Genomic DNA, 12,256 nt, shown 5'->3' with positions numbered 1-12,256 from the left:
TTTTTTTTTTTTTTTTTTTTTTTTTTTTTGGCTCTTTATACACAGTCCTCCATTCGAACGGGGGGTATTTATTTTTAGTGTGGGTGGTCCGGGTTGCATCCTGCCTCCTAGGAGTCCATCACTTTTCTTGACTATGTGCCGTTTCTAGATCACACTCTTCTGCAATCAAATCCCTGGAGCGGTTACTTCAGCCTCTAGTTTTCTAGATTTCTTTTCAGGGATCTTGTGATCGTGCCTAGTGCTCCCTATGATTATGGGGTACGCATTTCCACTGGCATAAAATCCCATATCCTTCTTTATTTCTATTTTCGGAGTAAAAAAACGAACTAGTATACTTGACCTTTTTCCCGGTCTCTTTCTCTTCAACTCTGGTGTCCCATGTATTGCGACATCAATGAGTGATCTTTTTCTTCTGACTTTGTCAATCAACGTCACGTCTGGTCTGTTGACGTATCACCCTAGGTCCGTTCTGATAACATAGTCCCAGAGATCTTTGCCTGTCTTCCTTTTTGCCTCTGTAGCTCCATCTCATTTAAGCTGTTGATTACTGTCGTTGTGGGTGATCAGTTGCTGGATGACGACCCTTTCCAAGTACCTTTGACCGTCTTCCCCTACAAAATTGGGTTTGAATACCTGGTTGCCGGACGAAGGCGGTCCGGGTCTGTTGCCAGAGGTTCCATTTACGTCGTTGTCTTTTATTCCTTCTTTCTTTCCATCATTGCTGAGTTTTTTTGCCTATTTAACCCCTAGCTGGACCCTACCCCAATCAGGGATAAGGTACTCATTTACAGTCTGAGTAGACTACAGGGTATTATGTAAAGATCCTTTTCCCAAGGAATCACGCCGAGAGAGCGGTCACCCATCCACGACTGGACCAGCCCCAATGTTGCTTAACTTTGATAGTCTATTGAGGACCTAAACCCACTCCTCCACCACGGCGCCACACCATAATAACTTATTCATTATTACGATCATTATTATTATTATCATTATTATTATTATTATATTTCTCGAACCTGTTGGGTAAAATAACTCATTAAAAATTCTCTCTCTCTCTCTCTCTCTGGGGTGCTCTCTGCGTGCTCGTCTCTCTCTCTCTCTACTCTCTCTTTCCAAACTTGAAACCATCATCGTTGGAACATGTCCCGTCATAAAACTTTGCATATCGCCACCGTACAATTCTCTCTCTCTCGCTCTCTCTCTCTCTCTCTCTCTCCGGTGTCACGGTTGGAAAGGCGTCCAATTGACTTGTTCGTTCACGTGGAATAAAGCATCATCGATGTGGGCCAGACGACATTCTGATGACCCTGATGAATACCTCGCTCATCCAATGCACACGGACATAAATCACCCTATGCATCCTTTTTGAAGTATTATTCGACGTAACGTGGAGTAAAAAAAACGAGCAATATGTAAATATCCAACGGACCGATAAACACCACACCACCACAACAAAACAACAATAATAATATTAATAATAATAGGATTAATAATAATATCGACCAGACGTGACACTGATTGACAAAATCAAGAAGAAAGTATCACTCACTGATGTCGCAATTCCATGGGACACGAGTTGAAGAGACAGAGGGAAAAAATGGATAAGTATCAAGACCTGAAAATAGAATAAGAAGGATATGGGATATGCCAGTGGAAAATTGTAACCATAATCATAGGAGGCAAAATAGGCACGATCCCAAAGATCCCTGAAAAGGAATCTGGAAAAACTAGAGGCTGAAGTAGCTCAGGAGGGCTCATGCAGAAAGAGTGTGACCCAGAACGGAGCTTTAGTAAAGAAAATGATGGACTCCTAAGGAGGAAGGATGCAACCCCCGGAACCCCACACTATAAATACCACCCAGTCGAATTGGAGGACTGTGATGATAGCAAACAAAAGCAAGATTTTGACTGTGATAGAGCACAATAAAAATAATTTAATAATAATAATAATAATAATAAGTGGATAAAGATTTCCATGAACATACCATGAAAAGGAAAAGTATTGTGCAATCAAGTATTCCTTCGCCAAAAGAACTTTGAAATCTTTAAGGGGCCTGTATTCTTTATCCTCCTCTCGGCCCCTCCACCCCCCTTATTCTTCTACCTCATTATCATCATCAAGAAAATATTATTTTGCCTTGTCATCCCAATTAATACGCGAAGTGGTTACAGCCCAAACACCCTGGGTCAACTTATAGAAACTTGTTTTGGAAAACTGCTAAGATTACCACATCTTTCCGTGAGTTTACAATATTCTCAATAGACGAAACAAAAATCAAAATTGGGAGAAATTTATGGAGTGGCCGATATTCCGAGGGGTTATTTAATAAAGAGAATAATCCGTAATAGATGACTATAAAATAAATTTTACTGGCTTTGGCGTCGCAGTTCATTTAACAAAAATGTAGAAGAAAACCAAATAAATTCTTCTTAGGAAAATCTGGATTCGTGCAATAAACGTTGGAATACACGTCGACTATAGAAGCGCCAAACGTCTTTAATTTCATTCTTTTATTAAGGTTTAATTTAATGCTTTATGTCTAAAAAGGAAAATGAATGGTACTTTATATTATGATATCAGACGCAATCAAAATTACTCAACGTACAATCGAAGAAAATACGCAAATATCTCCATTAAACCTAAGGCAAATATTCAAATACTTTCGTAAACAAAAACACAAACCGAAAAACACCCAAACAGACACAAACAGTAACGCAGACGCGCCACATAAAACAAGACGAAACCAATCCATTCCCCTGTTCCTAATGAGTACGACATTCGAGAAGTCTTCCCCGCGAGTCCATCGAGAGGAGAAGAAGAAGAGGAAGAGAGCATCGGGGGAACTTACCGTTCATGGTGATGAAGTTAGAGAGATAAAGATCAAGCTCTCGGACGGATACGTTAATGTGGTACGGGTTGACGCAGAGGCCAGGATGGAGGCAGTCAGGGCTCTTCTCCAATCGCTCGCCGTCGGTAGACTCCAGCGGGATCGCCTTGAACAGGATCACCATCACCAGGTCCAGACGCCACACCTGTCGGGGGTTAGACGAGAGCGCTCAGAGATGGTACACAAAGCCGCCAAAACACACAATGTTGTCTTAAACAGACTCCTAATGACAATGATGAATTATGAAAATTCTTAACCATCACCAAGTCCAGACCACGCCACACCTGACGAGGGTTGGACAAGACCACTCAGTGGAGAACATACCGAAGAAAAACACAATGTTGTCGTAAACTGACTCTTAAGTACAAGCTGAATTCTGAAAATCGTTAAACTTTAAAATGGACCATAATGTTTCTGTGGCGATAAATTGTAATTAGCTAAAAACCCATCAAAAGTTAATCATGTGGAGATGGTAACTTAATGAACATATCCAATTGAAATCAGCTAAAAACCCATCAAAAATTAATTATGTGGAATTATAAACATATCAACCACAATATCATTAAATTCCGATCATCAGCTCTCAAGAAACTTTGTTACACGCGAAGAGAAGGTCCTCCCCAAAATACTGAAAACTTTTCTATGGTATGGCTCAAGAGGGTCTTATCATACGTGCTTGGAAAGTTATGTAAACTGAATGTTTTATCATATATCACAATGTGTATGAACTCATATACGTTCTATCTAGTGTTTCACATACACAAGCCACACATGTAACTTGAGGTCAACCTTCAAATTTAAAAGGCCACCAAAAGGAGCATCCTTGAGGTCGACCTTCAAATCTAAAAGGCCAACTCAAGGAGCATCTTTGAGGACAACCTTCAAATCTAAAAGGCCAACTCAAGGAGCATTCTAGAGGTCAACCTGCAAATGAAAAAGGGCCATCCTTCAGAAAGCCATCCTATAGAAGCATCTTTGAGGTCGACCTCCAAATCTAAAAGGTCACCCTCCGGAGCAACCTGCAGGACAACAGCATCGTTGAGATCCTGCCGTACCTTATCAGCCTGCCGGAGGCAGTCGATGCGCCGCATCTTGCCCTTCTGGTCGGGATTGGAGAGGACGCACATGGCAGGTTTCTTGCCCGTGATGGAGAGCACGAAGTCCTCCCGACACTCCTGCGTGATGTCCTTCCGCAGCTTCCCGAGGAGGCGCGACGCCCACTTCTGCTTCACCTCGTTCTTCTCGCTCTGAAATTGACGAGGATGAGGGTGAGTACTCATTAGCCATGTTCTAAATTGCGGATCTTAAGAGATACTTTGGATTGTTGTTAATAAAAAGTAGTTAATAATCATATTTTGGGCACAAGTTAAAAATATGCCTGATTTAATTCGTTTTCCCTTTATTCTTCTGAAGTAAACTTTATGGAAATAACATTAAAATATAAAATATGACAAAAATATCAAATACAGTAAAATAGGACTAAATAATAAATACAGTAAAACAAAACTAAATAATAAATACAGTAAAATAGGACTAAATTATAAATACAGTAGAATAGGACTAAATAATCAATACAGTAATAGAACTAAATAATAAATACTATAAAAATGAAACCGATATAAAGAGCTTCAACTCCAAACGAGGAAGCGAAATGAGGCACTGCGTCCGATAGACTGAGATCGTTCCTGGGGCGTGAGAAAAGAAGTGTGTCTTCGGTAAGAAAGAATGATTGCACCTAGGCAAAGATGGAATGAAAAGTCCGGGAGCTTAAGAAGGTCTAGCAATCACTCCTCGGCAGACCAGACCCAGTCTCTCGCCTTTCGACTAAAGAAGAAGAATATGACACTGCTGCCGTCGAAATGTGATCATAAATTTATTATTATTATTATTATTATATTATTATTATTATTATTATTATTATTATTATTATTATTAGTTATTATTATTATTAATGATTAAATAAAACTTCTACCCAAAGTTGAAAAGTAGCACAAGAGCTCAGACGGGGGAAAACAGAACCTAAATTACAAAAGACAAGAATAGACTATTAAAAGGGCGAATGACTTTCCTACCATTAACCTACGAAACTAGGAAGATCATTGCACGGTCTGGTCACAGCGTCAATTGAAATTCTAAAGGATTATATTAAACTTACGAAAACTAACACATTGCGAATAATAAAAAAAAAAGCAAAGTCTTAACGGCACAAAAAAAATAAAGCTTGTTTTTGCTTATTATTATTATTTTTTTTTTCACAGTCCTCCAATTCGACGGGTGGTAATTATAGTGTGGGGTCCGGGTTGCATCCTGCCTCCTAAGAGTCCATCACTTTTCTTACTACGAAGCTTATTATTATTTTTATATTATTATATTATTATTATTATTATTATTATTATTATTATTATTATTATTTATTATTATTATCATTATTAAGAGAAACCTAAGAGAGTTAAAAATATAATATTGTCACCGCAATGATCTTTAAATCAATAAACACAGTAATAACATAATTTTAAAGATAACGATGATAACAAGTGTCAGACTTATCCTCACACCTTTATAAATATTGGGCTTTCCAATTTGTAGCCAGAACTCCAAATAAAAACACATCAAACCATGGCAAGTCATAAAATTACGCATAAACCACGAGAGAAAAACATAACATAAAACAAGAAAGACCACCTCATCAAATTAGGACAAAATATATCACCACAGACGTTAAACCTTCCGTGGAGGAGAATTTTTACCCTCAACAACCTCCCCCTTACCCTCTCCTTCCCTCCCTCCCTCCCTCCCTCTCCCAAAGAAAAAAAAATCACCTCTTGTATCGTCAAACACTTCTTACCCTCTCTTCCCTCCCTCCCTCCCTCCCTCCAAAGGAAAAAAAAAATCACCTCTTGTATCGTCAAACACTTCTACTCTCTTCACCGCCGCGTAAAAATGTCCGAAGGCAAAATAAATATCATCCCTAACAATAGTCTCATTGAATGGGACCTACAAACAAAACCGTCTGTCCCCCGCCCCCCAACCCCCATACCCTCGACTTCCTTTCGCCCTGCCCACCTACACCAAACCCCACGATCGTCTTTAACATAGTACAAGTGTCAGGCCAAATGTCACGATGCCTATAATAAAGAACACCCACAAAGGGTGAGGGAAAGGACGCCCTTTTTAAATCAGCATTTCGGTAATGAGACCAGACAGCCGAGACGGGGAAGGCCAGAGGTGGGTTATGCTTATCTCCTCGGCGCTAACTCTCTCGAGTTATTGAAGAAAAAAGGAGAAGAAGAAGAAGAGGAGGAGGAGGAGGAGGAGGCACAGAGACTGTCAACATCTCGCTGACGGGCCTACATGTTTGCCTTCTTTACGACGCCAACAAGAACCTACTACTGCTCCCGCTGCCGCCTCCTCCGCCACTACACTACACAGCAGCCCCAGCAGGGCCGCGCTATAGGGCTGACAGGAAGCTAGAGGCTTTAAGGATAATGCTGCAGGGATACAGGGTGTGGTAGCTGGGAGAAAGGACGTGGGAGGGGTGAATACGTGAGACATGCAGGCGATGACTGAGGTTCCTTTTCTGAGGAGAAGAGAAAACAAAACTCGCTCTCTGGGAAGTCCACATTCTTTAATGGTTACGGTTTTAAATTGTTCCACTTAAGATCTGCAACTCAATATCAATTCAATCCAAAGTAAAACCAAAAACATTTTTAATTATAATTTCAAAAAATTACATACAGGCATAATCCCGAGGGATATGACAACATTACCAATTGTCATCTTCATTCGTGACACAAAAGCAGCAAAATATAAACTCTACGGCTAAAATTACCCATGTTTCGGTAACTCAGCTGCCTTTAAAAAAAGGCTATTTTAACATCTTACATTTCTATTAAATAACCTAGCGGAACAAAAAACTACACTTAACATTACCAAAAATTCTGTACTTAATGATCAGAGAAAAATTAATTTCTTTATCATATACCTCACAAATCTTAACCTTCGTAAAAAAAAAGGAAAGAACCGTGACAAAAACAGAGACAAACTACGCAATCATTATAACATCCACTACTTAATTAATCAAACACGCCAAGACCACGAGAGAGAGAGAGAGAGAGAGAGAGAGAGAGAGAGAGAGAGAGAGAGAGAGAGAGAGAGAGAGAGAGTGAGAGAGAGAGAGAGAGATTTTCAGCTGAATTATCAGTTATTCACTGCTCCTTATACCTAGTATTAATTTTAGCTGGGTTCACCATTTCTACGAGCATTTGATAATTTCAAAAGGAGCCGTGCCCAGCATCAATATGTTTTCTATCCGGTAACAGAATACAAAGCAATGCAAAAACATTTTCCTAACATCTTAATTTCTAAAGTCGTCCTTAAATATTGCAGGTATTACAACACCTGATGGACACTCAAATTAAAATACTAAGTGTCCAAAACTTTTAAGATTTTTCTGTAATTTTTTATCAGTATGTCTTCAACGCCCGACTTTCTTCAAAGTGTCGTTTCATCTTAAAAAACGATAAACTTATTTAAAATTAAGATTCTGAAATGTTCGTAAATGGAAATAAATTTAAATAATTATATGCTAACACACTTATACGTACCCAACAATGTTTAAGGAGATAGACGCGGCCAATCAACTACGAATCATTATATTTGCAAAATAGCTCTGCAGTATGAACTCAGATGGCCCCCTGATATAAATCCGAAAAAGTTATTTGATCTAAAATCAATGATACTTGCTTTGGCTAACTTTTTTACTTACTTATAAAGTTACTCTTATTATCTTCTTGGAAATTAGATTCTGGGAGAAAGTTGTATATTTACTTATTCTTGCAACTGGTCTGTTGTAAAAATAAGTACGACACGCGAAGTTTGAATGCTTTTGATAACTATTCTGAGAGTGTGTGAATGGTATCACAATACATATGCATAAAATAATATACACACACGTGTAAAATATATGGGAGCAGAGAGAGAGAGAGAGAGAGAGAGAGAGAGGAAAAGTGAAAGCCAGAAGGTGGTGCGTGAAGAGGACATTTTCTCCAACATAACCAGGATTTCTCACTGATCCTCTTCCTGCCACAAGACTCCTCCAACCTACTATCCCCGCCCCTCCCCCTTTCCCACCGTCCCTTCCCCTTCCCCTTCCCCTTCCCACCTTCCCATAAGGCCATCAAGCTCCATACAGGATACGTCTCGGAATTCATCAAACCACCGCGCCAGCCACATGCATATCCGTCGTTCCTTCCATCAGGAAGGACAAAGTTTCGGCCGCAAGCAATGAATACGGACTTAAAGTGTACACTGGGAACATACAAAACATGAGAGAGAGAGAGAGAGAGAGAGAGAGAGAGAGAGAGACTGTTATTTGCAATTCTACCAGAGGGAGAGAGCGTACATTATCTCTCTCTCTCTCTCTCTCTCTCTCTCTCTCTCTCATTGGCGACGCTGCGACTGAGGATCGCTAAAAGGGGGATCCACGACCCAGAGGAGGAATTTATTGCGCGGAAAACGGTTCTCCGGTTGGCTTGGAATTATGCAAAGGCTCGCCACAGCCACGCATAAGATCCTGAGCTATATACCCTGGGAGAAGAAAAAGAAGAAGAAAAAAAGTGAAATATAAAAAAAAAGAACTTAACACGATCTGATTTTAACTCGAATGATATAACAGGAGCGAAGTGTAGGTGGCGGCGGTTGGTACTATAAAATATATAAACTCTACCAGGACGGAAATTTAATACCTGCGCTGGCGAATAACGAATTAAATACGCCCTGACGAATAAGTGATTAAATACGCTTGGGTGGGCGCCTCGGGGCCAAGGCAGGTCATTTGGTGCTTTGGTTAGGTGATTACGTGGAGGCGGCATGGGTGGCCGGGATGAAAGGGGGGGGGGGGGGGGCGGAAGAGGGGGAGTGTCAGAGTCCGCGCGTTAACTTTTACGCCGTCCGGAGGAAATGACGAAATGCAACTCTTATCCTTTCTCGATGCCCTCCCGTGTGGGTAGTGGGTAGGGGATGGGTGGGTGGGCAGAGGGTAGCGAGGAACGACGTGCCAAAAAACGTAGGGCAACGACGTGGCAGTGGGACAGTAGATGAAGAAAAAGGCGAAAAGAATAAGAAAAAAGGAAATTTTTTACTGGAAATGCATGAGAGAGGGAGAGCACCTACAGAGAGCATATGCGGTAATCTTTTTTTTATTATTTTTTTATTCATATCATCATTAAATCATCCCATTTAAAAAATAAGTTGACTGTAAATTTCATGAAAAAACATTATGGTTATTTAACATAAAACACCGACTAAGATAGTGTGTGTCTTTGAGAGAGAGAGAGAGAGAGAGAGAGAGAGAGAGAGAGAGAGAGAGAGAGAGAGAGGAGAAAAATTCCACCAGAAATGTTATGTGGAAAATAAAATTTAGGTCGGGGTACATCTCCCAGCGGGACGCCGGTTTGGTACATGGGAGAGATGTGAAGCAGAAATCACGTTTGACCTCTGACCTTCCTGACATAAGATGGACGACAGAAGGTATGAACCGAAGAAAAAGTCTGAAAATCTGAAAACCTTCTGTAAGAAGGTAAAACTCAAAATACATTATTATGCATTTCCCTCTTCTGGGTACAAAATGTCCACAATTAATGCCGAGGTAATTGCATGCGCAAACTATAAGTGTATAAATGCATTTATACCCAAGATTCATAAGCTGATGCATGTATGTACACTTGGTGTTTTATGGTTTCAAGTTACTTCTCTCTCTCTCTCTCTCTCTCTCTCTCTCTCTCTCTCTCTCTCTCTCTCTCTCTCCACACACACAGACACACATATATACATATGGGTGTGGAGCGTGCTTGTGTAAAAGCATGAATACTCGTATTACCCAAAAAAGGCAGGTAAAAATCGAAGGAAAAAAAAGGAAAAGAAAGTTTCAAATAACGGGAAACGTTATAAAATAGTGAGGATGAAATCGTAAAAAGAAGAAGAAAAAAAGAGGGAGAGGGTCTGAACTAACAGGGAAAATGCAAAAATACTGGGAAACACAACGAAGAGGTGCAAAGGATAATTACGAAATAAAGGAGACAGAGAAGCAGTATCACAAATACAGATAAAATACATAAAAGACGAAAGAAATATGAAATAACAAACATACGCATAAGGTAGAATGAATAGACATCATACATATGTACAAAGAACCATACGAAGTACAAACAATAAGGAGGAGTACAAACAAGAAAAGGTTACTCCGAATAAAAAAAAATGATCGGCGCACACACACACATACACACATACACACTCACAGAGAGAGAGAGAGAGAGAGAGAGAGAGAGAGAGAGAGAGAGAGAGGAATACCGGGGATCGAGAGAAGCATTTAGGCCAAGCCACCACAGAGGAAAGGAATACCATCCCGGGGGCCGTAAACATGCACCGAATTGAGGCCAGAATAAAAGATCCTGCCTGGGGCATTTCGCCCATCATCTAGGGCCCTTGGATGGGTCTCCTTCGCGTTCCTTCGCCCGCAACTTAAGACACAATCCTTCAAATCAAATGCAAAGCGTCCTTGCTGTTAGGCATTTGCATCAGGACGTTTGTGGGTAATTGTATTTGGGGGTTTGTATAAGTACTTGTATTTAAGTTTGTATTTCTATTGACGTGACTTAAGTACTTGTAATCAAGTTTGTATTTAAGTTCGTATTTCTATTGACGTGACTTTCGTATTTCTCAGGACGTTTGTGGGTAATTGTATTTGGGAGTTTGTATAAGTATTGTTATTTAAGTTTTTTTGTATATGACGTTTGACTTTCGTATTTCTCAGGACGTTTGTGGGTAATTGTATTTGGGAGTTTGTATAAGTACTTGTATTTAAGTTTGTATTTCTATTGACGTGACTTTCGTAATTCTCAGGACGTTTGTGGGTAATTGTATTTGGGAGTTTGTATAAGTACTTGTATTTAAGTTTGTATTTCTATTGACGTGTCTATTGACGTGACTTTCATAATTCTCAGGACGTTTGTGGGTAATTGTATGGGGTTTGTAAGTACTTTGATTAAGTGACTTTCGATCAGGGTTGTATTTAATTTGTTTGTCGACTTTCGTATTTCTCAGGACGTTTGTGGGTAATTGTATTTGGGAGTTTGTATAAGTATTTGTATTCAGTTTGTAATTCTATCGTGACTTTTCGCATATCTATTAAGAACTTTCTAAGCGGTATTAGTCAAGAATTTTGTATGTACTGTATTTATTTCCAGAAGTGTATTTCTATTACCACGTTTTGAAGTATTTGTATTGAGAACTCTGTAATTATTCATATTAGGAACTTGATATGTATATGAGAAAAGAAAGGTCTGATAACATCTTTGAAGTTCGTAAAGGTTACCGGTAAATTCCATGAAAACTAAAATTTTTAAGAGATTTGCGTAAAACTTTTTCTTTTGTCATGGCAAAGGAGAGAGCAGATGAAATCGCGTTATGTAAGGTAGATTACATATTACATTAGTACAGAGTTTGTAGATGGATCAAGTAGAAACCTATTTTCAGGCAGTGTTCCTAGATACCACTAAGTTAACATGATTACTAACCTTGTCGTCATGTGTAAGGTCTTCATAAAGCCTTTACCTAATATATATTTTCAGTTATGACCACCCAATGGACCAAATGTAAATATAATCTACGGGGTTTAGACAAATGTTTTCACCTACGTATAAAGACTTGACAAAATGGATAAACATTGTAAACATTGCACATTGTCGTACAGACAGGCCGACGAAACACACTGTCGCTCTCCGTTTAGCATAATCTACGCACGAGTAATCTACCGTTGCAAATTATGAATGAAATTCCATCAACCGTTTAGGAGGCGTTGAGATAAAAGTAACATACACACTGACGGATAGACAGCCGGGGTACGGGAAAAATGTATTTCTTCGTACCATATTGTCCGTGGGGAATCCATCAACATACAAAAGAAGACAGCGTGCAAGCACAAATAAAAACAGAGCAATCTTTACCGAAGGGATAAGAAAATGTGACGTATCATTAACCATCAGCTTGTCAGTCCTTTTCCTGAACTTATCTCGCATCATAGTGCTCAGTAATGGTAACCTTATCTTCAATAAAATAGAATAAAAAATTACGAGAGAGAGAGAGAGAAAGAGAGTAACCAGTAATTGTAAGCTTAGCAATACAATAATGAGAGAGAGGAGAGAGAGAGAGAGAAGAGCGAGAAGGGATGAGAGAGAGAGAGAGGAGAGAAACAGTAATGTACCTTATCTCCAATACAATAAAAATACGAAGTGGGAGAGAGAGAGAGAGAGAGAGAGATGAGAGAGAGAGAGAGCCCAGTAATGGTAAGCTTATCTCCAATACAATAAAAA

General features: G+C 39.5%; 1 protein-coding gene across 14 annotated transcripts in view; it reads right to left on the bottom strand.

Annotated features, from left to right (window-relative positions):
• Positions 1 to 12,256, bottom strand: part of LOC135204207 (nuclear factor 1 X-type-like) — a 451,271-nt gene that overhangs the window by 79,492 nt on the left and 359,523 nt on the right. For all 14 annotated transcript variants that reach the window (XM_064234304.1, XM_064234305.1, XM_064234302.1 and 11 more), the window contains 2 exons: positions 3,944 to 4,135; positions 2,850 to 3,033 (listed from right to left, as the gene is read on the bottom strand). In XM_064234304.1, coding sequence (XP_064090374.1) covers positions 2,850 to 3,033; positions 3,944 to 4,135 — 376 coding nt within the window. The remainder of the gene's footprint in view (positions 1 to 2,849; positions 3,034 to 3,943; positions 4,136 to 12,256) is intronic.

The sequence above is a fragment of the Macrobrachium nipponense genome, chromosome 44 (genome assembly GCF_015104395.2).
Source record: "Macrobrachium nipponense isolate FS-2020 chromosome 44, ASM1510439v2, whole genome shotgun sequence".
Lineage (NCBI taxonomy): Eukaryota > Metazoa > Arthropoda > Malacostraca > Decapoda > Palaemonidae > Macrobrachium > Macrobrachium nipponense.
Note: the sequence above shows the minus strand (reverse complement) of the source record. Positions and strands in the feature narration are given on the sequence as shown.